This window comes from Malania oleifera, chromosome 8, assembly GCF_029873635.1.
Source record: "Malania oleifera isolate guangnan ecotype guangnan chromosome 8, ASM2987363v1, whole genome shotgun sequence".
Lineage (NCBI taxonomy): Eukaryota > Viridiplantae > Streptophyta > Magnoliopsida > Santalales > Ximeniaceae > Malania > Malania oleifera.
In genome coordinates, this window is record NC_080424.1 from 42,268,787 (window position 1) to 42,293,295 (window position 24,509).

At 36.6% G+C, this 24,509-nt stretch overlaps 1 protein-coding gene across 3 annotated transcripts in view; it reads left to right on the forward strand.

Moving 5' to 3' along the window:
- Window positions 1-24,509, forward strand: part of LOC131162484 (phospholipase SGR2) — a 120,859-nt gene that overhangs the window by 59,625 nt on the left and 36,725 nt on the right. For all 3 annotated transcript variants that reach the window (XR_009138831.1, XM_058119019.1, XM_058119020.1), the window contains exons 9-15: window positions 2,950-3,099; window positions 11,095-11,160; window positions 11,325-11,891; window positions 11,983-12,049; window positions 12,179-12,291; window positions 12,500-12,572; window positions 23,930-24,032. Coding sequence is in view for 2 of the 3 variants with exons in the window: in XM_058119019.1 (XP_057975002.1) it covers window positions 2,950-3,099; window positions 11,095-11,160; window positions 11,325-11,891; window positions 11,983-12,049; window positions 12,179-12,291; window positions 12,500-12,572; window positions 23,930-24,032 (1,139 nt within the window). In the remaining variant the exon portion in view is untranslated. The remainder of the gene's footprint in view (window positions 1-2,949; window positions 3,100-11,094; window positions 11,161-11,324; window positions 11,892-11,982; window positions 12,050-12,178; window positions 12,292-12,499; window positions 12,573-23,929; window positions 24,033-24,509) is intronic.

The following is a 24,509-nucleotide window of genomic DNA, read 5'->3' on the forward strand; positions in this document are numbered from 1 at the left end:
CTTAGCAAGTGCATTAATTCCTCCTTTATATCCTTGGTGCTGAAGAAGTCAAATTAAATTAAAGTGGAGGATTTTAGACCTATTAGTCTTGTCTCTAGTGTGTATAGGATTATTACTAAAGTCTTAGCTAATAGGTTAAGTGTGGTGCTTGTTGATACCATCTCAAGAACTCAAAGCGTGGTGGTGGTGGTGGTGGTGGTGGGGGGGGGGGGGGGTTGGGTGGGGAAGGTAGATAGTGGATGCTATTTTAGTTGCCAATGTGGTAGTGGAGGATACTCTTAGGAATAAGAAGAGGGGTTTCGTTTTTAAACTAGATTTTGAGAAAGCCTACGATAGAGAGAGTTGGAGTTTCTCGGATAGAGTTTTTGCGAGAAAGGGTTTTGGTGTGTGTTGGCGTCATTGGATTAGGGTTTGTTTGTCTAATGTGTGGTTTTAGGTAATTGTGAATGGTGAGCCTAAATCTTGGTTGGGTGCTTGGAGGGATATTAGATAGGGAGACTCTTTATCCCCTTTTTTGTTTGTCCTTGTAGCTGATGTTTTGAGTAGAGGATGGTGGATAGGCAATTAAGAGGTGTTTGGTTAGAGGCCTAGAAGTGAGTAGAGAGGGTGTGGTGGTTTGTTATCTCTAGTTTGCTGGTGAAATCATCTTCTTTTTTAGATGATCACAGTCTTTCTTTTAGGATTATCTTGGGTGTTCTTTATATTTTCGAGAGGGTGTATGGGCTTAAAATTAATATGGGGAAGAGTGGTTTAGCGGCTATGAATGTGCCAGTCGAGCGTGTTAGGGAGCAGGCTAATGAAGTGGGGTGTGGTATCTTGGATTGGCATTTGACTTACTTTGGTGTGTCTTTGGGGGGTAACCCTAGAGCCGTAGAGTTTTGGAACTCAATAGTGGAAAGGGTGACAAAGAGATTAGATGGTTGGAAGGGAGCCCTCTTTTCTATTGGGAGTAGTCAGGCTTGTCTTGCTAGCATCCCATTATATTTCCTATATGTTTTTAAGATTTTGGTGGGGATTGCTAGCAAGCGTGAGAGGATTATGAGAGAGTTTTTGTGCCCCAGGGGAGGAAGTCATAGGGACCATCTAGCGAGTTGGGATGAGGTTCATAGATCTAAAAAGGTGGGGGGCTTGGGTCTTGGTAAATGGTGTCTAGAAACACTGTTCTTCTGGCTAAATGGCTATGGCACTTCCCTTTTGAAGAATCATCCCTATGGCATAAAGTAATAAGAATTTAGTTTGGGATGGATGAGAACGGATTGGATACCAATGCTAATTTAAGATGTTCTTTGGTGAGTTTGTGGAGGTCCATTTCTCAGATCTATCATTTCTTGATTCCTCACTCTAAACTTGAGGTGGGGAGGGGTTCTCATATTCATTTTTGGAAAGATCCTTGGTTGGGAAATGCACCATTTTCCACTTCTTTCCCTTGTCTCATTCATCTAAGTTCTGAGCAAAATAAAGCCATTTCTGTTTTTGTTGGTGAATTGAGCAGTTTTTTGTTTTCCTGGCATCTTCAATGTAGGAGACCTCTCAATGATAGGGAGATGGTGGAATTGTCTTCTTTGTTATCTTTATTGAGTGGGAGTAACCTTTCTTTAGGGCGGGACGTTCGGTCTTGGTCTTTGGATCAGTTAGGAGTGTTTTCTTGCACATATTTTTTTGAATTTTTGATTCGTTCCAACTCTTCTTTCCTGCTATACTCTACTAGTTGGAAGGTTAATGTTTTCTCCAAAATAAAGGCTTTCACTTGGTTGGTTGTGCATATTGAGATAACTACTAATAACTTGTTGCAAATTAGGAGACTTATGAAGGCTTTCTCTTTTGATGTATGTGTGCTTTGTCGATGTATATGTGCTTGGTTACAAGAACTCTAAGACAGCTTATGTGAATTTTCTTGGAGTATATGGAATATGCTTTTTAGCGTTATTGGAGAAAGCTGGTTTTGTCCTCCCTTGGTGGAAGAGTTTCCAGAAATATCCTTCGTAGGCTTGGGTAGAAGGAATGATAGGGGCGTGGCCTCTTTGCAATATTATGGGGATTATGGATGCAATGTAATACTTGGATATTTTGTGGGGAAAAACATGACCAGATGCTGGGTTTGGGAAAAAAAATTAAATACTTGGCCTCTCTGTGGTATGTCAGTTATTGATTTTTCAAAGAGGCAAGCTTCCAGGAGTTTCAAAGAGATTGGAGGAACACGCTGACCTGATAATCTCTTTTTTATTAGGTCTTCTTAGCTTTTTAGTCTTGGAGTGTCAGAGTTTGTCTTGGGAGATACCTTATTCTCCCTCCTGTAAATTCTTTGTCTATTAATGATATCTTCTTCTGTTATTAAAAGAAAACATAAAAATAAAAAAAAAAATAAAAAAATGCACACATCAGGTTATAAGGCAGGTTCCTTCATATTGTTTGTTTACCACTTTTTATAGTTAAAATTTCAACAAAATTTCATTGAATTTTCAAGATTTTGATAAGTTTTGGATGATCCTTAGAACTTTTTGATGGAAATTTTGTAGGATGGAAATTGACTGTCATTTCGATTTTGAGGGTGGTGGAAGGTGGAAATATTTTTTGTGGAAATTTAAGGCCATATTTGGATGCTCAGCCTCAGAAACTTCCATTTGATTTTTACTTTATTTTTTTGTTAGAAAAATGCATATCTAGAAGAGGGAAGGAGAAATTACAAGCTAAAGGAGGAAAAACAGCCCTCAAAAGAGTCAGAAAATTAAAACTGAAACCACAACAAAAGAAAGTTGTTGATGTCATTTGGTTTTAGATTTACTGGATTTCTAATTTGATGAACTCTCGATAGATTTTGTTTGTTCTTTGGCTGAATTTTGCACTACCTTTAGCATTTTATTTTATTTTAGTTTATATAGACAGAGTAGGATTTACAAAACTTCTGATTGTTTCCATCTTAAAATTGCTCCATTCTTTTTTGGATTTCAGTGGAGAAGAGGCTTGAAGCTCAGTGGTGAAACAACTGTTGAAAAAATTACTTTAGATGGCGTACGGGGATTGCGTGTAATGTTGAGTGCAACTGTTCATGATGTCTTATACTACATGAGCCCCATCCATTGCCAGGATATTATAAACTCGGTATTGTAGTATGTCTTTTAAAATTTCATTTGGTCTTTATTTCCTTCTTTTTGCCCCTCATTTGCTCTGGTGAATACATCCTATTTGAAAATTTTGAAGTGCTTGCCTTGGTGCGGACTTGGTATGGCATCTTCATCATCTATGCATCCAAAGGGGCAGTTCATCTATTATTTATCTCCTGTGGACTTCTTGTTGAGTTGTGCAACTTGAGACTTGACTAATTTGTTGATCAAGACTTAATTCTAGAAGTGTTGTTTTGTGGTTCTGCATTCAATATCATACAGCATGGATAGCCTTGTAGCTATTTATAAAATTCATTCTTTTTGCTCTCCTGATTGTAATTGACAACTGTACATGAATCAAAAAAATGAAAAAGAAAAAAGAATGCTATCGTCACAGCTTTCCAAAAGCCAAAACTTTTTTTGAATTCATGACTCTAGAGACCCCTTGTTTCACTTGCCAAAATTTCTCCTAATTATATGTAATTGAAAATTGAGATCATTGCATTTTCATTCTGTGATGTGACCAGTATACATGCCTGCATAATTATGTCTGAAATGTTACAGAAGCCAATTTATGAACAATCTAGTTCGAATGTTTTGGGAGTTAACAAATGATACAGGATCAATTGAAGAAGAGAAAATGGGATGAAGATAACAGAAATTTAAGAGAAAATAAGGGAGATTAAAAAAGAAATCAAGAGAAATAAAGGGAGAAGTCAGAAACACAATTAGGGTTTGTGATTTCAATAATGCAAGCTGTCCCAAGCATTACATCTATTCTAAAAATTAAATAAGGAAACAAAATTAGGAAACAATATTTAATCTCTCAAAATCAAAAAAATACATAAGAAAATCAAGCAAACAAAAGTCTAACTTACGCCTATGCCTATTGTAAATGCACAGATCTTGCCGAGTGTGATTTCCAACATCTAGTTAGTGAATTTGAATTGAATAGGAGTTGCTGTTATGACATAATGATGATATCTTAGTCATTTAGCTTTGTTAGTGTGTGTTATGCTAACTAGTGAGAGTTAGTAAGGTTATTATGGTCATTGGTATGTCCTTTTGACATATATTATACATAAAGGGAGAGACCTATCATTGTGATTAGGTCTTCCATTTTACCCAATTATTCAACATGGTATGGGAGCATGATTCTGATATCTAAGCCCCAACTGTCACAGCCACCATCAAACCTGAAGCTTAAAATCCTAAATCTGCTGCACGTCTACCATAGTAGCAGAATTTCCAGCAAAACTATAGCCTTAAAAAACAGCCCGCTGCTGCTGGATGCCAAAGCAGTCGTCAGAAAATTGCTGGGTTGTGCCAGTTCAGGAACAAAAAATCCACCATAAATTTGCAAAAAAAAAAAAAAAAAGAAAAAAAAAGAACACCATAGTCACCCACAGACAGTGCTGATCTGCTGCCCATCTTCAGAAACTTCCTCATGTGCCCTCACCACCAGTCGAAGGCTGCAAGGGTCGACCCCACTCGCTGGCACGTGAAGTATTTCAGGCGTGTTTCTGGCCTGAATTCTTCCAGCGGTGCATGAACCCCCCCCTATAAACATATTATTGAAGGTTTCGTGGTGTTTTTTGTCCAAAGATCTCACCTATTTTAGTTGCTCATTTACGACACTCAAGGAATGGTTGTTTGATGCTTCTCGAAGCTGTTTGTCAATGTTTATTAAGTTTATTGGGCCTGAAACAGTGGTATTTGCTGCGTTTTTGATTCGTACGTTTGTGGGCTTGTGATTTGTATCGGCTGTTGAAGGCTGTGTATGTTGGGATCGAGTTGGTGTATCGGTTGTTGAAGGCTGTGTATGTTGGGATCGAGTTGGTGTATTTGAAAAGCATGTTGTCTGTTGTGTATTTTTTATCAGCTGCTCTATCAAGGTTTTATGTGTGTTGAGATGGAGTTCCCAAATCCCAGAAGTGTGTCTCGCTCGTTTGAGTGAACAATGTACTATAGCTGTCTTAGAGTAGTATTCAAGGCTGCTGCAATATCAGACATCCCAACAAGCATCTCATATCGTTGCATCTTTTGCTAAAAGAAGTAACCATATTGTTTGTATGTCATTTGGTATCTCTCCCACTAGTCCCTGGTTTATCGACTCCGCTGCTACTGACCATATGATAGCTGTCACCAACTTCTTTTCTACTCTCCGGTAGTGTACAAATCTACCTCAAGTTTCCTTTGCTGATGGGTCAACTACTGTTGCCAGTAGTTGCCAAGGGAATAGGAACAGTTATTCCTACTCCCTCTATCTCTCTTTTTTTTATGTTCTTTACATTACTAAATCCCCCTTTAATCACTTTTCTTTTAAACAAAGTCACTAAGTTGCTATGTTACCTTCTTTCCTAATTCTATTCGTATTTAGGATTTGAAGATGAGGAAGATGATTGACACAGGACGTGAGGCTAGTGGACTTTGCTACTTTGAGTCACTCTCTTCTCCTATGGCCTGTAGGGCTGCTGCATACCACATAAAATCTCGATTGTGAGTTCCGTGTCTAACCTCGATTGTGAGTCTTGTCATGTCACGTCAAAGTTGGGGACTTGGGGTTAAGTTACTTTGTTACTTTTGTCGATGATTACTCCAAAATGACTTGGTTGTATTTAATGAAAGATTGTCCTGAGTTGTTTAATATCTTTTGTGGCTTCTCTTCTCAAATAAGGGCATAGTTTGATATGCTAGTCCAGATACTTTGCAGTGATAATGCTAAGGAGTACTTCAAAACTCAATTCACTACCTATATGATAAACTCTAGCATGATCCATCAATCATCTTGTGTCCACACTCCACAACAAAATGGAGTTGTGGAGCGAAAAAACAGACATATTCTTGAAGTCACTCTGAACCCTTTTGTATCAAATGAATGTACTAAAATTGTATGGAGTGTTGTGCTCACTGCTTGTTTTCTCATCAATAAAACGCTATCTTCAGTCCTTGGTGGTAAATTCCCATTTTCAATTATCTTCCCTAAGGTTGTGTTGTTCTCCCTTCCTCCTTATATATTTGGCCGTGTCCTTCGTTCATCAGTTAATTCTAGGAAGGGGTAAATTGGTCTCTGTGCTATCAAATGTATTTTTTGGGCTATTCCTACACTTGAAAAGGATATTGATGTTATGGACCCACTTTACATTGATTCTTTTTTTTTTTCTTGCTGATGTCACCTTTTTTGAGTCTACATGGTACTATTATGATTCCTTGAGTTTTTTTGACCTTGATGAGTTTCTTGCTCTGCCTAGCCTTCTGATCCTAACTTATTTCCTTCGTCTAGTCTTCCTACATCTTCATCCAGTTTGAGTCCTTCTCGTCGCTTGGATCGTCCCAATTTGCAAGTGTACACAAGGCGAATCAAGGGAGGAGAGCCTCCTCTAGCTTCCACTTCTACGTCTTAAGTTCACTCATCAGATGATTCTTTTCTCCAAGTGGTTGATCCTCCTGTTTTTGTTCAAAAAGTAAACACACTTGTACCCAACATTCAATCTCTAATTTTTGTTTCTTATGATTTCTTGTCACCCTTATACTATCATTTTTTTTTTTTTTTTGTACTTTGCCTTTTGTTGCTCTTCCCAAGTCTATTTTTGAAGTGTTGTCTCATTCTGGGTGGAGAAATGTAGTGACAGAAGAGATGCATGCTCTACAGGATAATGATACTTAGGAATTGGTATGTCTTCTTCCTGATAAGTCTATGAGTGGTTATTGTTGGGTGTACACTGTGAAGGTCAATCCAAATGGTTCCATGGCTTGATTGAAGGCCTGCCTTGTTGCTAGGGGTTATACTTAAGTGTATGGCTTGGACTACTCAGACACATTCTTCCCTGTCATCAAAATTGTCTTAGTATGTTTCTTCATCTCCTTAGCCATCACTTATCACTGGCCTCTACAGCAGTTATACATGAAGAATGCTTTCCGACATGGTGATCTTTAGGAGGAGGTCTATATGGAGCAACCATTTGGATTTTTCGGCTCAAGAAGTCACTATATGGTTTAAAATAGTCTACGAGAACATGGTTTGGTTGCTTTAGTGTTGTAGTACTTGAGTTTGGCTTTTAATTGTGTGCAGTAGATCATTCTGCATTTTATTGTTATGTTTCATCTGGAAGGATTTTGCTTAGTGTGTATATGGGTGATATAGTGAGATGATCAAGGTATAAAGAGTTGACAGAGCCTAAAGCATTTCTTGTAGACTAAGTTTAAGACAAAGGATTTGGGACCATTGAAGTACTTCTTGGTTATAGAAGTATCGAGATCTCGTACCGAAACCATCTTGTCATGGAGGAAGTATGTTCTTGATCTTTTAGATGTGATTGGACTGTTTGGATCTAGACCCATTGATACACATATGGATCCTAATAGTGAGCTAGTGTGCCAAATATGGGTGATTTGTTGCCCAACCCAAGACGATGTTGGGGACTTGTTGGAAAGCTGAATTATCTCAGTCACCCGGCTGGATATATCTTTTGCAACAAGTGTTGTGAGTCAGTTTCTTGAGTCTCTGAGAACAGGTAACTGGGATGCAGCAATTCACATCTTAAGATGTCTTAAAGGTGCACCTAGGAGAGGTCTCTTATATCAGGATCGAGGTCACCCTCATATTCAAGGATATACTGATGCACATTGGGCCTAGTCATCTTTCAACAAAAGATCCTCAATCGGGTGCTGTATCACTGGAAATTTGGTTTCTTGGAGGAGTAAGAAAAATGTGGTGGCCAGGTCAAGTGCTGAGTCAGAGTATAGGGCCATGGCTCACACTATATGTGAACTTGTTTGGCTAAAGAACATGTTGGAAGAACTGTGTTTCCCACATTCTCAATCGGTGGAGCTGATGTGCGATAATCAAGCTGCCATTCATATTGCCTCCAACTTGGTCTTCCATGAGCAGACCAAACACATTAAAATTGATCGCCTCTTTGTTTGGAAGAAACTTATGCAGAAGCTCATTGTCACCACTCATGTGAAGTCTGATTTGCAGCTTGCTGATTTATTTACTAAAGGCTCCGCGCCCCCGCCCGGGGGGGGGGGGGAGGTTGTTGCTCATGTTAAATTCATTTGTAACAAGCTAGGAGCATATGATATATATGCTCCAGCTTGAGGGGGAGTGTTGATGGTTATCGTAGTCATTTGGCATTAACGTATGTGAGTGTTATGTTAACAAGTGAGAGTTAGTAAGGGTGTTATAGTCATTGGTATGTCACTTGACATATTTTGTAGAGGGAGAGACCTATCATTGTGAGTAGGTCTTCCATTTTACCCAATTATTCAGCAGTTAAAAATTTGGCGTTCACATTGCTTTTTGCGTGTTTCATTTGAGGGCTTAAATTGTCAAACCAAGGGGCAGAAGGGTGTTAGTAAAGCAAGTTTTTTGGTGTGGTTCTGCACTTTTTCTGTTGTTAAAAGTGAATTTTTGTGGCTGTCAACCTAGGGAACCAAGCACTAGTTCCTTATACCATTTTCCCCTGCAAAACCCTATTGACCCTGCTTTCTCCCAGTGTGATTGATCACTATGCTTTTGGTCTCTGGTACTTATGCTGTTCAGCAATTACAGCCTCTCTCTTTCTCTCTCCGCTGGTTTGCTCCTACAGTACTTATTCTTCTTTATTTGATTTTGCACTGTTTCTGTTTCAATTTTTTTGCCCTACTGTATTTATTCTGGTTTGCTTCTCGGGACATTGTTATATATTTTTTACGTGAAATAAAAATATTTCCATGGACTAAAAAGGATTTCAAATACATCATTGTTCAAAATTTTGTATTTGATGCAAAAAAATGGTTTAATTGGAGATGATGAGAGATATTTTAGTTTTTAAGTTTTACATCGAATAAAATTGCTTGAATTTTGCAATTCCCTTGAAACTTCTCTATTTTTTTCCCTGTGAAGCTTACTGGGCATCAAATATGTTTATTTCAATAAAAAAGACTACCCTTGTAGCTTTCTCCTTGAGGTTTGAAATTCATTTGCAGCTGAACATGATGTTGATAAAAGTATTAATCCAGACTTCCTTGCTGTCACTATTTAGAAGAAAATATGAATCTGCTTATACATTCAGACACTTTTCTTTGTGAGGGTACCACTGGTGCTGCAAAATTTAGATAATCGGAAATTAAAAAATTTGACATTTATTATCATTTGTATTTATCAATAAATTTCAATCAATAATACAACATTTGGAGGAAACACTGTAGGGTCTGTTGGATTATAAATGTGATGGATTAGGATTAATTGCAGCAATATATGGTGGCATAGAGAGATCCTCTCGTGCAGAAACACAGCTTTGGAGGGCCTAGAAGGTGTGACTGAGCGATTTCTCAACCAATACTTCCAGATCTCAAGAAATTCTGAAAATATCAGAATTGATAACCAAAATGGAAAGAGAAAACTCTGCCAATTCTTCATTATCTGGACTAGCATATACACAAGTGCCTGACAACCTTGCACATTAAAAATTCCTAGGAAATGACTATTCTTGATTACAGTTAGTTTGACTTCTCTAGACTTAAAAGACCTAATAAATGAACTTTGGAACTTGACTCATAAATGAACCTGGTAAATGAGGTTGGAATTAGAAAATGACACACTTTGACCAGACCATAATAAAGACGCCTAGATAACAATATAATAACTATTATTGCTTCTAACAAAGCAAAGAATGACCTGTTATTCCAGAAAATATTAACTAATGCTTCACTGCAGCAGCACTGCGTCACAATCTAATACCAGCCCTAGGTTAACTGAATACCTTTTCAGCCAATGGCAACCACCACAGCAAGCAGCAAAAGTATAAATGATAGCTTGGTCTTAATTTGATTTTGACTAAGTTTCAAGGCTTCAAATGTTCAAAAATTTTGATGTTGATGTCAATTTTGATTGAATTTTTAAAAATGATGGGGCTAATCGTAAAGCATGGAATTCTTTTTTGAATCTTTCAGAACTATTAGTAGACATGTTAATGCATGATTTATAACTAAACTATATAAACAAAAATACATCAAGGACAGTTATGCGGGGTATAAGGTGCAATAAGTGTACATATTTAATTAATATAAACGAATTTCATAACTAAGTTAAATATTATTTATTATACAAATAGAGATAATTTAGACATAAAAGGTCAAATAAAATGTTGTAGCTAATATCTAAGTTTAGTTTTTTCATATAATTTCGGAAGTTTGAAAGGTGTAATTCATATCTTTCTTGTAATAATCTTTGGTTTCACTTAAAAAAAGAAAAAAACAAAGATAAATTTAGAGAAAGTTTAATTTTGGTTTTGAATCTCAAACTTGAATTTCAAAGACACTTCATTTTGTAGTTAAATTTTTGATAAATTGTGCTGAAAATTTGAGATTTCTATAAATTTTGGATTATTTGTGGAAATTTCAGTTGAAATATTGTAAAACAGAAATTAATTACCATTTTGATATCAAGTGTGATGGAAGCAGAAATTTTGATGGAATCTTTGACAATTTCGTGGAAATTTATGACCATGAATAACTCTCACTACCCCAACCACAACAACAATGCCAAATTAGCCTTCATAGGCTTTAAGGAATATGATGTTGGTGTTGCTCTTGAAGCATCATGATCACAGAGAAGAATCTAAAGCTATTTCATATGTATGATTTACATAAAAAATAGGCATCATTTCTCCAGAAATCACTCACAGAATCTTTTCTGCCGTTATTTAACATAGTTTTTGATTGGAAGTTGCTGTTCATGTATTTTTCTGCATTTGAGATGTTTGAGCATATCATTTCTGCTGTTGTTTTGAATTGCTCAGTAAAGGATGCAATTGGGTAAGTAAAACATTGCTACTATTTTCTTTGTATGCCTCTATGCAAGTGAAGTATAACATTGGTTAAGATTAAGGCTTGGGTTGTGATCGAAGAAAAAAAAAAAGAAAAGATCAAGGCTTGGGTTTGAAACTTTGAAACATTCATTACAATGTAGCAGCACAACTGGAAAGATGATCAGTTATGTCTCCTGCAGGTTTCCAACCAGTTAAACCGGTTGTATCTGAAATTTCTTAAGCGGAATCCGGGTTATGATGGAAAGGTATGTAGCTGGTCTTGAATTCATTACTTTCTTTGATCAACTCTCTTCATCATTGCCTTCAAAGTTCTTATCCTCGGCTTACATTTCATAGCTTTCCATGCATGGTAAATCTCTAGGTGCGGTTCTTGCACAAGAAAATCTTACCGTAAGCTTACATTTCATAGGTCTCCATATATGGTCATTCTCTGGGTAGCGTTCTTTCTTATGATATCCTTTGCCATCAAGAGAACTTATCCTCTCCATTTCCAATGGATTGGATGTACAATGAGCGTGTTACAAATGAAGAATCTCCTGATGTCACCAACCAATCAACTAAATTCAACTCCTCTATCAATCTGGAGGAAAAAAGTTTGTGTGTAAGTAATAAATGTGCAGGCGCACTAGACCATGTTAATGATGCCCAGATGGATGCTCAAACCGCTCAATTGGTTCAGAAGGAAGGATGCTTCAAAGTTCCTTCTATTAGTCTGGCGCTTCCTGTCAGGTCAAATTTAGAGGAAGCTTCTGAACAGGCCATGGATGCTAAGCAAATAGACAGTATTTTATCATCAGAGGAAGATGCCCATGAACTAGTTTGTGATTCCATTGGCATACTTCCTCAACTAGGAGATGACTTCAACGAAACTGCAAATATAGTCAGTGGAGTTCCAGTTGACAATTCAGAAAATGCTGATTTAGTCTATGGAGGGGCAAGTGATAAGGAGAAAGCAACTGAATTGCTGATGAAGGAGGTAATGTTAAGAAATAATCTGTGTTTTTATCGATTCAGTGAGTAGTGAGCACTGCATTTTTTCTTCTGTTTCATAATAATTTCTGTTTCAGATTGATTCCCTAAAAGCAAGAATTGCAGAATTGGAATCACCATCTGCTGCTAAAGATACAAGCACAGGTTTGCATCAAGGATAATGCAGATCTTCACATTTTAAATGTGATTTTGTTCCTCTTTGGTTCTTATGCATAAAAGGGTCTTTTGTATGACAATGTATTTATTTAATTTTTATATGAACTGGAAATATAGGGGTGCACACAACCATGCCAAAGGAAACATCTCATAGAAATCTTTCACCTGCACTGGATGATGCCCCTAAGAGTTGTACCCCTTATATCAAATACACAAAGCTTGAATTCAAGGTGAGGCAAAGAGAATTTCATTCATTCATTCATTCTTTTATGTACCATTTGTTTTTGCCATAACATTGTAGTTTATTCTTACATGCATTGTGTTTCCCTCCTACATTTAAAAGATTTGCTCGAGTCCCTAAGCATATATAATTTTATTGTTACTGCAATACATGAATATTAAGAGATGTTGTTCCTAACACCAGTATCTATGTATCAGGTTGACACATTTTTTGCAGTTGGTTCACCACTTGGTGTCTTTCTTTCACTTCGCAATGTCCGTATTGGGATAGGTACTATCTACTACTAGTATAATCAGTGATAGGCTACAAAGCTGCGTGTGTTGCATATATATGGCTTTGTTCATTTACGAATGTGTTTGTGCATTTGCAGACACTTTGATCTTTTTGTTCTTATAGATATATATTTATTTATTTATAATTTTTGAAGTAATATTCTTGGGCATATAATTTAAAATTTACTACTCAAGGTTTGTAGTCAATTGTAAATGTGCACTTTTCTGACTCATTGTAAAGCAGAAAAAATAAAATGGTGGGTCATAACCTTATTGCCTACTTTGTAGAGGTAGAAAGATTTTTGTACTTGTATTTATCTGATGGGGGTGACACTTGGTATGATTTCTGTGTTAAACATAGGCCACATAGGCTTAGTTTAGGGTTTTGCTTTTGGATTTTACTCTTATAAATTTTCAAAATTTAGGGATTTGTTACGTTTCCTAATTTTGTTTCCTTATTTAGCATTTAGCCATTAGAAGATAAGCCTATTTAAAGGCTCCATCATGGACATTTGAGATAGCTTGCATTATTGAAATTGAGAATTGTAATTGCATTTTAATTTTTTCTTTAATTTTCCTTTTTTTTTTTTTTTTTCTGTTATTTTTCTGCTATTTTCTATTTTGCCAATTAGTCCTGCATCAATTGATATCAGGGCTGAAACCTTGATCCATAATGCTTCATCACTGTCACCAATGCCCACAATGTTACTGCTATCCATCACACCCCATCATCTATAGCCCCCACCTCTCCTCTAAAAAACCTTGTTGCACTTCCCACTGACCTCCATTGATATCAGGGCTTATACATTGACCTGTAATGCTTCTTCACTGCCGCCAATGCCCACAATCCTACTGTTTTCCATCACATGCCATCATCTATTGCCCCAACCTCTCCTCTGAACTCTCGTCGCACTTCCCCCTGACCTCTATTAAAAAACCCTAAACCCTGCTCGCTCGTCCACAAACAGTGAACCCTTCGACCCAATATATATGTTTCTGTTGAAAAAAAGGGAAGATGCTGTGAAGGTTGAGATTGTTGTTGCTGCAATGCTGCTCAACACAAAGCAAGAACCAGGAGAAAGAGCATCATTGCTGCTGCCCACTGCCAGAATAGAGTAGAAGTGCTGCTACATTGGACTGTATTGTTGGAGAAGCTGCACAACTTGTTGCTGCTGTTCTCATCATTGAAGGAGAAGCCAACTCAGATCTCCACCGCCATATATTCACCACGAGAGAGCAAAACCAATCTGTGTCATGCCACTACTGTTGCCTTTGATTTGCTGAGGTTTACCTTTGGCACAGCAAGTTGCAGCACTGTCAGTTGTCTGATCACACCCAATCTGCTCCACACCTCCACTGTTGCAGTTCTTTTCCCGTTCAAGGTCAATCCTGCAAACTGTACATGAGATCTTGAAGCCCCTGACCCACTCCTTTTAACCTGAACCCCATTTTTTCACCCAATTCAGATCCTACTTTCTTGGCCTAGTCTATTCTGCTATTTGACCAGCTGTCCAGCTATGACCCTTAACTCAAGAGTCTCAAGTGGATACCCTGGGAGTGTTTTCTAGTTAATTTTTCGTTGACCAGCTGATTGGATTTTGTTAAGATTTGATTAAAATAAATGACCTAACTTGAAGATAGGTCTCTTCCTCTATTTATAATACAAATTAATTACATTCTAATGACAATAATACCCTTACTAACTCTCACTAATTAGCATACTACCACACTCAATAATAATATATAACCTCTAACACTCCCTGTCAAGTTGGAGCATAATTGTCATTTGGTCCTAGCCAAGGTCTTAAATTTTAATTTCGATTCAAATTTCAAAACTCCAAAAGTATAGGAAATTTTGATGGAAATTTTGATTTCGATGTCAATTTCAATTTCGATTTGAAAAAATAGTGAAAATTAGTAGTAAAACATGGAATTCTTTGTGAAACTTTAGAAATGGTTCACAGACATGATAATGTAAGTTTTAGGACTAATATATTACAAGTTAAATACATATATGTTGTGTATGATGTGGAGAAGTTGTAATATTGTATGTGTATCAAAAGTATTTGTAAGATAGTGTGCATTAAACATATTTAGTTAATACTAATGAAATTCATAAATCATTTAAATGTTATTTATTTTACAAAAAATGATAATTTAGACATGAATGGTTAAATAAAATGTTGTTGTAAGTTTATCTTTTCATATAATTCCAAAAGCACTTGTAATAGTCTTTTGATTCAATAAAAATCAATAAGATAAATTAAACAAAAATTTCACTTCACTCCTAAATCTTATTTGAATTTCGACGAAATTTTATTGTGTAGATAATATTTCAACAAGTTCCGCTAAAATTTCGAGATTTCGATAAATTTCGGATGATTCGTTGAGATTCTGATGGAAATTGGCTGCCATTTTGATTTCAAGGGTGACGAAAACCGGAAATTTCGATGAAAATTTTGACAATTTCGTGGAAATTTAAGACCATGGTCCTAGCTTGTCACAAATGAATTTAACACAAGAACCCCACAATGCTTTGGTAAACAAATTAGCAAGCTGCATGTCTAACTTCACATAAGCGGTTGTAATGAGCTTCTGCACAAGTTTCTCCAGAACAAAGTGGCAATCAACTTCCATGTTGATTACAAATGAATTCAACTTCTCATGAAGACTGGGTTGGAGGCAATATGAAGAGCATCTTGATTATTATACATCAACTTCATATGCTGAAAATGCGAAAAACCCAATTCTTCCAACATGTTCTTCAACCCCACAAGTTCACCAGTGTGTGAGCCATAGCTCTATATTCTGATTCAGCACTTGACCTTGCCGCCATAGTTTGTTTCCTACTCTTCTAAGAAACCAATTTACCACCAACCACGATACAGTACCCATGGTGGATCTTTGATCGGAAGGCAATCTAGCCCAATTTGCATCTGTATATCCATGGATATAAGTGTGAGCCTGATCACAATACAAAAGACCTCTCCCAGGTTCACCTTTGAGATATCTCAAGATGTGAATTACTATGTCCCAATGACTTGTCCGAATCTTGAAATTGATTCACAATACTTGTTGTAAAAGATATATCCAGCCAATTAAGTGTGAGATAATTAAACCTTCCAACAAGTCTCCGGTATTGTCCAGGATTAGGTAGCAAATCACTCATATTTGGCATTAACTTACTATTAGGATCCGTGGGTGTATTGATCGGATTAGATCCCAACAAGCCAATTTCATCCTATACATCAAGAACAAACTTCCTCTGTGACACAATAGTTCCAATACGAGATCTAGATATTTCTATACACAAGAAGTATTTCAACGGTCCCAAATCTTTGGTATGAAACTTAGTTTGTAGAAAAAGTTTGAGACTCTGAATACCTTTATCATCGTCACTTGTAATAACAATATCATCCACATAAACAACATGAAGGATCCTACTCGATGAAGTATGACGATAAAACACAAAATGATCCATAGCACACCGTCGAAGACCAAACTCAAGTACTACAATACTAAAATGATCAAACCATCTAGGAGACTGTTTTAAACCATATAAAGCTTTCTTGAGCTGACGCACTAAGCCTGGCTCCCTCTGAGCGACAAATCTAGGTGGTTGCTACATATAAGCCTCCGCCTCAAGGTCACTATGCAAGAAGGCATTTTTCACATCTAGTTGGTGCAAAGGCCAACAAGAAGTAGTAGCGAAGGAAATGAACAAACGTACTGATGTAAGTTTGCAACTAGAGAAAAAGTATCAGGATAATCCAGACTATACACTTGAGTGTATCCCTTAGTAACAAGACGAGCCTTTAGAAGAGTCACAAAACCATTAGGGTTGACTTTCACAGTGTAAACCCAACGACTTTAACGACAGACTTGTCAAGAGGAAGAGGTACCATGTATCCCTTCAACCATAGTATTCCTCCACCCAGAACAGGCTAAGGCTTTCAAAACAAATTTAGGAAAGGTAGTAGATGATAGAGTTTCTAAGATGGGGCACTTTATTGCATGCAAGGAGACATTGGATGCAACCTATGTGGCAATTCTTTTCTTTTGGGAACTGGTCAGATTACATGGGGAACCAAAGGCTACCACATCTAATCGAGACATAAAGTTCCTTAGCCATTTCTAGAAGATCTTATGGAAGTTATTGGCTATAAAATTGCAGTACGGTAGTGCCTATCACCCTTAAATAGATGGGCAAAACTGAAGTGATGAATAGGATTTTGGGAAATTTATTGTAGTTCCTACTTCCTAAGGACAACATTTGGCAATGGCATGTGATTTTACCACAACTTGAATTTTCCTATAATAGCACCATTAACGGATCTATAGGTCAAAGTCCTTTTCAAGTGGGGTGTGGTAGAAATCTGAATTAGGTTGTTGACCTTGTGGATGTCTCGAACCTGCCTAGGCCTATTGATTATACTATTGCTTACGCTGAAAATTTAAAAGAGGTCCAAGAAAGAGTCCAAAGGGAGCTTCAAAGTGTGAACCAACTGTACTAGGAAGTTGCTAATGAACATAGACGGTTCAAGGAGTATCAGGTTGGTGATTGGTGATGGTTTTCCTTCGGAAAGAGAGATTTCCAGCGGTGCTTAGCACGAGTTGAAAAGTCGAAAGATTGGGGACTGTGCAAAGTTCTGTGCAAATTTGGTGAAAATACCTATGAAATAGGAAGTTGAACTCCCTCATGACTTGGATATATCACCAATATTTAATGTGGCTGCTTTGTACCCATTCATGGTGATATTCAAAGTGTGCAAGAACTCCACCAAAGTCACTTCTACCAAGGGAGAAAAAATTGAGGATGTCATACATGTGTGAGATGTCCTAGGGCTGGAATTTATTTCAATTCTTGTTAAAATGGGCTGTCAAATCCGGCTATTACAGTTCATGGATTAGCGAGGAGGAATTCATGAAGACTGACCTTGGCGTCTGCTGTGCAGTAAAGATGGCAACTTGCAGGGAGATGAGCCCTTTCTAAGAAGGGGGGAGTGCTGTAATCTGCAATGTTGATTTAATTTTATGTTAATGTCAAGTGCTGTTATTGATGGACGCTAGGGGTACTTTTGTAATTTCTGAATTTTGGGGTTTATTTTGATTGAATTAGCTTTGAGGGTCATTTTGTAATATTTAGGGGTATCTTTGTGATGGAAGTTATTTTTTCTTGGGCTTTAGAAGATAATGGTTTCTAGGGGGGGTTATGTGCAAACTAGGTGGGGTGTTGTTCTTAGGGGGGGTTATGTGCAAACTAGGTGGGGTGTTGTTCTTAAGTCTTTTCGTCTGCCATCCATAGATCACGTTGAGAGTATTTTAGGGAATGAGTCATGCCGTGTCTATAGATATTGTTTACACACCATACCTTGTGAATTGAGCAATAACCTTTTTGTCTTAACATAGCTTATTGGGGATAAGTTGCATATCATTGATCCAAATACCGTGAAGCAATACATCCCTTTTTCTTTGCCAAAGCTGAATTTTTTCCCTCCCTAGGGAAATGATGGGGGTCAATCATATGTGGAGGATTTTCATCTTTACCTCAAGCATATGCACGATGCAGTTTTGTGTTTGTTGGATTTTATTTGTAATTTTTGATTTTAAAGGATTTGATATTGTTTTTTAATTTTAGTTCCTTGTATAATTTTTTGGAAAGAAGCTTATGTAAAGACTCCTTGATATAACATTTACAATAGCTTGCAATTTTGAAATCGAAAACTCTAATTGCATTTTTCCTTTTCCATTTAGTTTCTCTTTATTTACTCTTTAATGTATCTCTCACACACTCTCTCTCTCTCTCTCTCTCTCTCTGCTATTTTCCTACTATTTTCTCTCTTTTTTAGTAGGTGTTGAATCAACTAGTTAACTTCAAACGAATATATGTTTTGCAGTTAGGTTGTTATTTCTTTATTTTGTAATGCCTATATTTCCCATCGCACATACCTAGTCAACTTCTTCAATCAGGGGTATGAGGTCCATTCATGGCTAAAATTTGTTTTATTATAATCTTATGACTTGTGCTAGTCGGTGCTTGATTATTAGTTCATTTGCATATCTATTATATTTGCAATATTTTAATTGTTAATAATGTTTAGGTAACACATTTGTATGTGTGAATTCCTATTGTATCTCAATGCTTATTTCTTAGCGCTTTTTTTTTTTTTTTTTGCTACATGCGATTCTTACAGAGTGTGTATGTTTGTGTTGAATGATTGGGTAAAATGGAAGACCTAACATAATGATAGGTCTCTCCCTCTATTTATAATGTATGTCAAGTACATATTCCATTGACCATATTACCCTTTCTAATTCTCACTCATTAACATAACACTAACAAACTAATAACACTAGATAACTAAAATATCCATTAGCATTCCCCCTCAAGCAAGAGAATAGATATCATATGCTCCTAGTTTGTTACAAATGAATTTAACATGAGCACCGCCCAAAGATTTAGTAAAACAAGTCAGCAAGCTGAATATTAGACTTCACAGAAGTGGTTGTAATGAGCTTTTGCACAAGCTTCTCCCGAACAAAGTGGCAATCAACTTTACATGGAAGACCGGGTTGGTGGCAATATGATTAGTAGTTTGATTATCACACATCAATTTTATTGGCTGAGGCTGTGGAAAACCTAGTTCTTCCGACATGTGTTTCTCCCAAACAAGCTCACATGCAGTGTTTGTGATAGGTATGTCTGGTTGAGTGACTGTGAGATAATTCAACTTTCCAACAAGTTTTCAGTACCATCCTGGTTGTGCAACAGACCACCCATATCTGACGCTAACTTATTGTTGGGATCCATGGGTGTTCAACAGGTTTGGATGCAACAGCCAAGTCTCATCTAAAAGATCAAGAACATACTTCCTCTATGACAAGACAATTCATACCCAAGAAGTACTTCAATGGTCCCAAGTCCTTGGTTTGAAACTTACTTTGTCGGAAAAGCTTTAGGTCCTTTATGCCTTGATTTCCATCACTAGTGATCACAATGTCATCGACATACACAATAAGCAAAATGTTGCTAGATGGAGTATGATAATAAAATACAAAGTGATCTACTGCACACCATCAAAGGCCAAACTCAAGTACTACGACACTAAATCATCCAAACCATGTTCTAGGATGTTTTTTTTATTCATATAGTGATTTCTTAAGCTTACACACTGAGCTTCATGCCCCCTAAGCAACAAATCTAGGTGCCTGCTCCATATAGACATCCTTTTTAAGGTCATCATGTAGGAAAGCATTCTTCACATCTAACTGATGTAGAGGCCATGACAAGTTGTGGCTAAGGAGATGAACAAACATATTAAGGCAAGTTTAGCAACTAGAGAGAACGTGTCAGAATAATCCAAACTGTACACTTGAGTATCTCCGTTAGCAACAATGTGGGCCTTAAAATGAGCCATGAAACCATTAGGATTGACTTTCATATTATACACCTGACGACAACCAACCATAGACTTATTAGAGGGAAGAGGTACCAAATCCCAAGTATCATTGTCATGTACCACACACATCTCTTCAACCGTTGCAATCCTCCACCCAGAATGGGATAAGGCTTCAAAAATAGTTTTTGGAAGAGCAACAGAAGATAAAGTACTAACAAAACAGCAATATGAGGGTGACAAGAAATCATAACAAACAAATTTAGAGATTGGATGTTGGGTACAAGTGCGTTTACCTTTCCAAACAGCCATAGGAGGATCAACATCATGGGAAATAAGATTCGACAAGAGAACTAAAGAAATAGAAGTAGAAGCTGAAGGAGGCTTTTCCCATGTGTATACACCTACAAATTGGGATGATTTAATCTACAAGGAATCAAACTTGATGAAGATGTAGGAGGATTGGGCATAGATAATAGGTTGGAACCTAGAAGGCAAGGTAGAGGAAGAGACTCATCAATGTCAACAAAATTCAAGGAATCACTTTAGAATGGTGTAGACTTGAAAAATGTGACATCAGTAGGGACAAACAATTGATTTAAATTGGGCTATAATATCAATATCCCTTTTGAGTAAAGGAATAGCCCAAAAAATACATTTATAGCACGAGGATCACACTTATTTGTTCTTGGAGTTAACTAATGGACAAAAGACACATAACTGAATATATTTAAAGGGAGAAAAAAGCGACCCTAGGGAAGATTACTAAATATGAGATTTTACCTCCAAGGATAGAGGATGGAATTTTATTGATGAGGGAGCAAGTTGTGAGCATGATATCACTTCGAAAACTTTGGGGACATTCATTTGATGCAATAGGGTATAAGTGACTTCGAGAATATGTTTTTTTTTTTGCTTTGGAACTCCATTTTGTTGTGAAGTGTTGGCACAAGATGGCTGATGGATTATTATACCAAAATTAGTCATATAGGTAGTGTTGTAGTGAGTTGAGTAATGAAGTACTCCGTAGCATTATCACTATGAAGTATCCTGATTGACATATCAAATTGAGTCTTCATTTGAGAGCAGAAGGCACACAAGATATTAAAAACTCTGAACTATCTTTCATTAAAACAACTAAGTCATCCTGGAGTAGTCATTGACAAATGTAGCAAAGTACCATAACCCCAACTTCGACGCGACACGACTAGGACCCAAAATATAGGAATGGAATGGCATGAAAAGACTAACTGCTTGTTTGACTCGGGAAGCAAAGGGAGCACAATGATGTTTTCCAAATTGACAAGTCTCACACTAAGATTAGACATAGAGCTTAAGGTAGGAACTAGCTGTTTTAACTTGTCCAAGGAAGGATGACCAAGGTGACAATGGATTTGTAGTGGTGTAGACTATGTAGTAGCGGCTGTGCAGATAATAGGAGGAGAGAGCGACTCAAAGTAGTAAAGCCCACAAGCCTCACATCCTGTGCCAAATGCCTTCCTTGTCTTCAAATCCTGAATAACCATAGAATCAGGAAAGAAGGTTATAGAACAATTTAGTGATTTGTAAGCTTACAATCTGACATGAGATTGCAAGGGGATTTAGGAATGTACAGAAAAGAAGAGCGACAGATGGAGGGAGGAGGATTTACTGTTCCTATCCCCTCAATTGTAGCAGTGAACTCATCAGCAAATGTATCTTGAGGTAGATTTTTAGGATACTGGTGGGCAGAGAAGAAGTTGGTTTTACCTAGCATATGGCCAGTGGCAGCAGAGTTGATAACCCAAGAACTAGTTGGAGAGATACCAGATGGCATATAGACTGTAGGATTACCTTTCTGGGCTAAATATGCAATGTGATAAGATGTTTGTTGAGACAATTGATATTGTAGAACCTTGAATACTCCAGTCATAGCTCGCAGTTCACTCAAAAAAGTGACTAACAAGGGAACCATACTTTTGGGATTTGCAAACCCCGTTCAAACGCTCACAAACTTGGACCAATGATAACAAGATTAATTGTTGGAACAATTGGAACGACCACGAACAAGGTGATCGATCATGAACGAGTGACAAATAAATCAGCACAAGGCTGCCACAGCACCAAGAAACTTAGACACAGCCCCAAGAAACCAACAAACAGCACCAAAACTGTTGGAGCAACCATGAACAAGGTGACCCACCACGATTGAGTCACAACTAAACCAGCATAAGGCTTCCTCAACTCCCCAAAAAAAACTTACACAGCCCGAATAATCCAGCAAACAGCTCTAACAGTTCCAAACAGCCATTAACAGAGTGCTCCAAGTGAACAATTGAAGAAGTTGAATTTGTTGAACAAAATAGATGACGAACAACTTGATATTATGATGTATGGTGGTATTTAGAACATTCTGAAAAAAATGGGAGCAGAAATCTTGCTCAAAAAACTTATGCCGGTGCATGAAGTCAGAGCTTCTGGCTTCCGGACGGTGCAGGGCAACGCAAGGGGCACTTTCCTGCTGTGAAATTTCACAGGGCAGCAGATTGGCAGATTCTGAGGGTGGCTATGTGTTTATTTTTGAAAAATATTAGGTGTTTCTTTGAGTTTCAAAAGGGACAGCAGTGTCCAGGATTTTTCCAGTGACTACAATATTTTCCGAAAACTCCTTGACTTTGCTTCTGGTCTTTTGGTGGTGCAGAATATCCTTCTACAGCAGCAGGTTTGAGGTTTAGTATCTGGTCTATGGTTTGGTTTTTGTTTGAGCATAGGATTTAGGTCAAATCTTGCTCTCTGGTACCATGTTGAATAATTGGGTAAAATGGAAGACCTAACTCAATGATAGGTCTCTCCTTCTATTTGCAATATATGTCAAGTACATTGCGTTGACCATAGTACCTTAACTAACTCTTACTCATTGACATAACACTAAATCACTAATAATGCTAGATAACTAAAATAACCATTAACAGTTTGCATGTGTGTGAATGTCCTAAATTTTCCACTGAATATCCATTTTATTAGATTACCAATGTTAAAATATTTTCTTTAATAAGTAAACTATATATAAAATGTAACTGTCTTCATTTTTATTTTGCTTAGCTAGCAGCTGTTTCTATTGTGAACAACATAAAATTTTGATGCATATATTTAGTCTTCATAGGGTCTGTTTTGTATCATTTTCTGTTTTATTTTTTGTTTTCATTTCTTTATAGTGAATAAACAGGTTATGAAAATGCCATTCTTTATGTTCCTACTTCCTAGTTTTCTGTTTTCCCTGTTGTTGGTTTTTAGCTGTTTTAGAAAAATTTGGAATCAGATTTTTTGGTTTTCAATTGTTTTGGCAACTTATCGCAGAGTTCTTGAATATCCCAAATTTAGTTTTATGAATTAAATAATTCATTTTGTACACATTTTTTTAATTAAAATGAAAATTAAATGACCATATGAATTTAGAATATAATTAAAATGAAATTATCCATAGAAGTTTTTTCAAAATATTTTTACAACTTTCTAATTGTCATGTACAATAAGATTGTTCTTGTAAAATGAAATTAAAATTTAATAATTAAGTAAAATAATTATAATAATTAATATTTTTATCATAATATTTTTAATTTATAATTTTTTTTTGTATTTTTATTGCTTTAATCATTTTTTTTTATTGTTTTTTTGATTCAAGGACAAAAATTGTTTAATCAAGTTTTTAATTTATTTTAGTTTTAATAATATTAACCAAACAAGTGGCTTTTCATTTTTAGTTTTAGTTTTTGGTTTTCTTTGGATTGGTTTTCATTTTCATAAATTTTGATAGTGATACCAAATGGTCCCTTAGTTATTCAGCTGTAACGGTTTTCTCTAGTATCTCAAAATGTCAAATATATTGAACTTCTGAATTCTGGAAAAGTCTAGTTGTCTGGAAAAATCCAGTTGTATTACGTTATAAATTTATTTATTTTCTTTTTATTCTATTTGGTAGGTAAAGGACATGAATACTGGGGAGAGGAATATATAAGCGAAGAGATGCCAGCTTGCCGGAAAATGTTTAACATCTTTCATCCATTTGATCCAGTGGCATATAGGTATGTCTTATTCCATCTACAGAGTTCACATCATTGACCATTTGGAACATGGGGTATGTGTTCAGGAACTTAGTTAATGGGAAGTGCCTCCTAAGCAAATTTGAAACAAATGCAAGCATGTTACATGCCGTTTTGTGGCATTCTTTGGATGGTTTTTGGAAAATTATTAGGTAGGATTTCTGCTGATTTGTTCAATGTTGTGGCAAATGCTTTGGCAAACAAATCACACACATTAGAGACATACATGCTCTCTCTCTCTCTCTCTCTCGTGCATGCAGGCAAAGGCACTTGCTTTTGTGCTCTGTGTAGCATCAAGGTCTCACCTTTTTCTGCTGCTTCATCACACATAGCATAGGCGAGCATGCACAGACATTATATCTTTAAAATTTTTTTTTGAAAATTTTTTCTCAATCTGTTTGTTGTGATTTAATTATCTATTTTTGAGTTTGAATTTCATTCACAAAATTTCTCTTGATC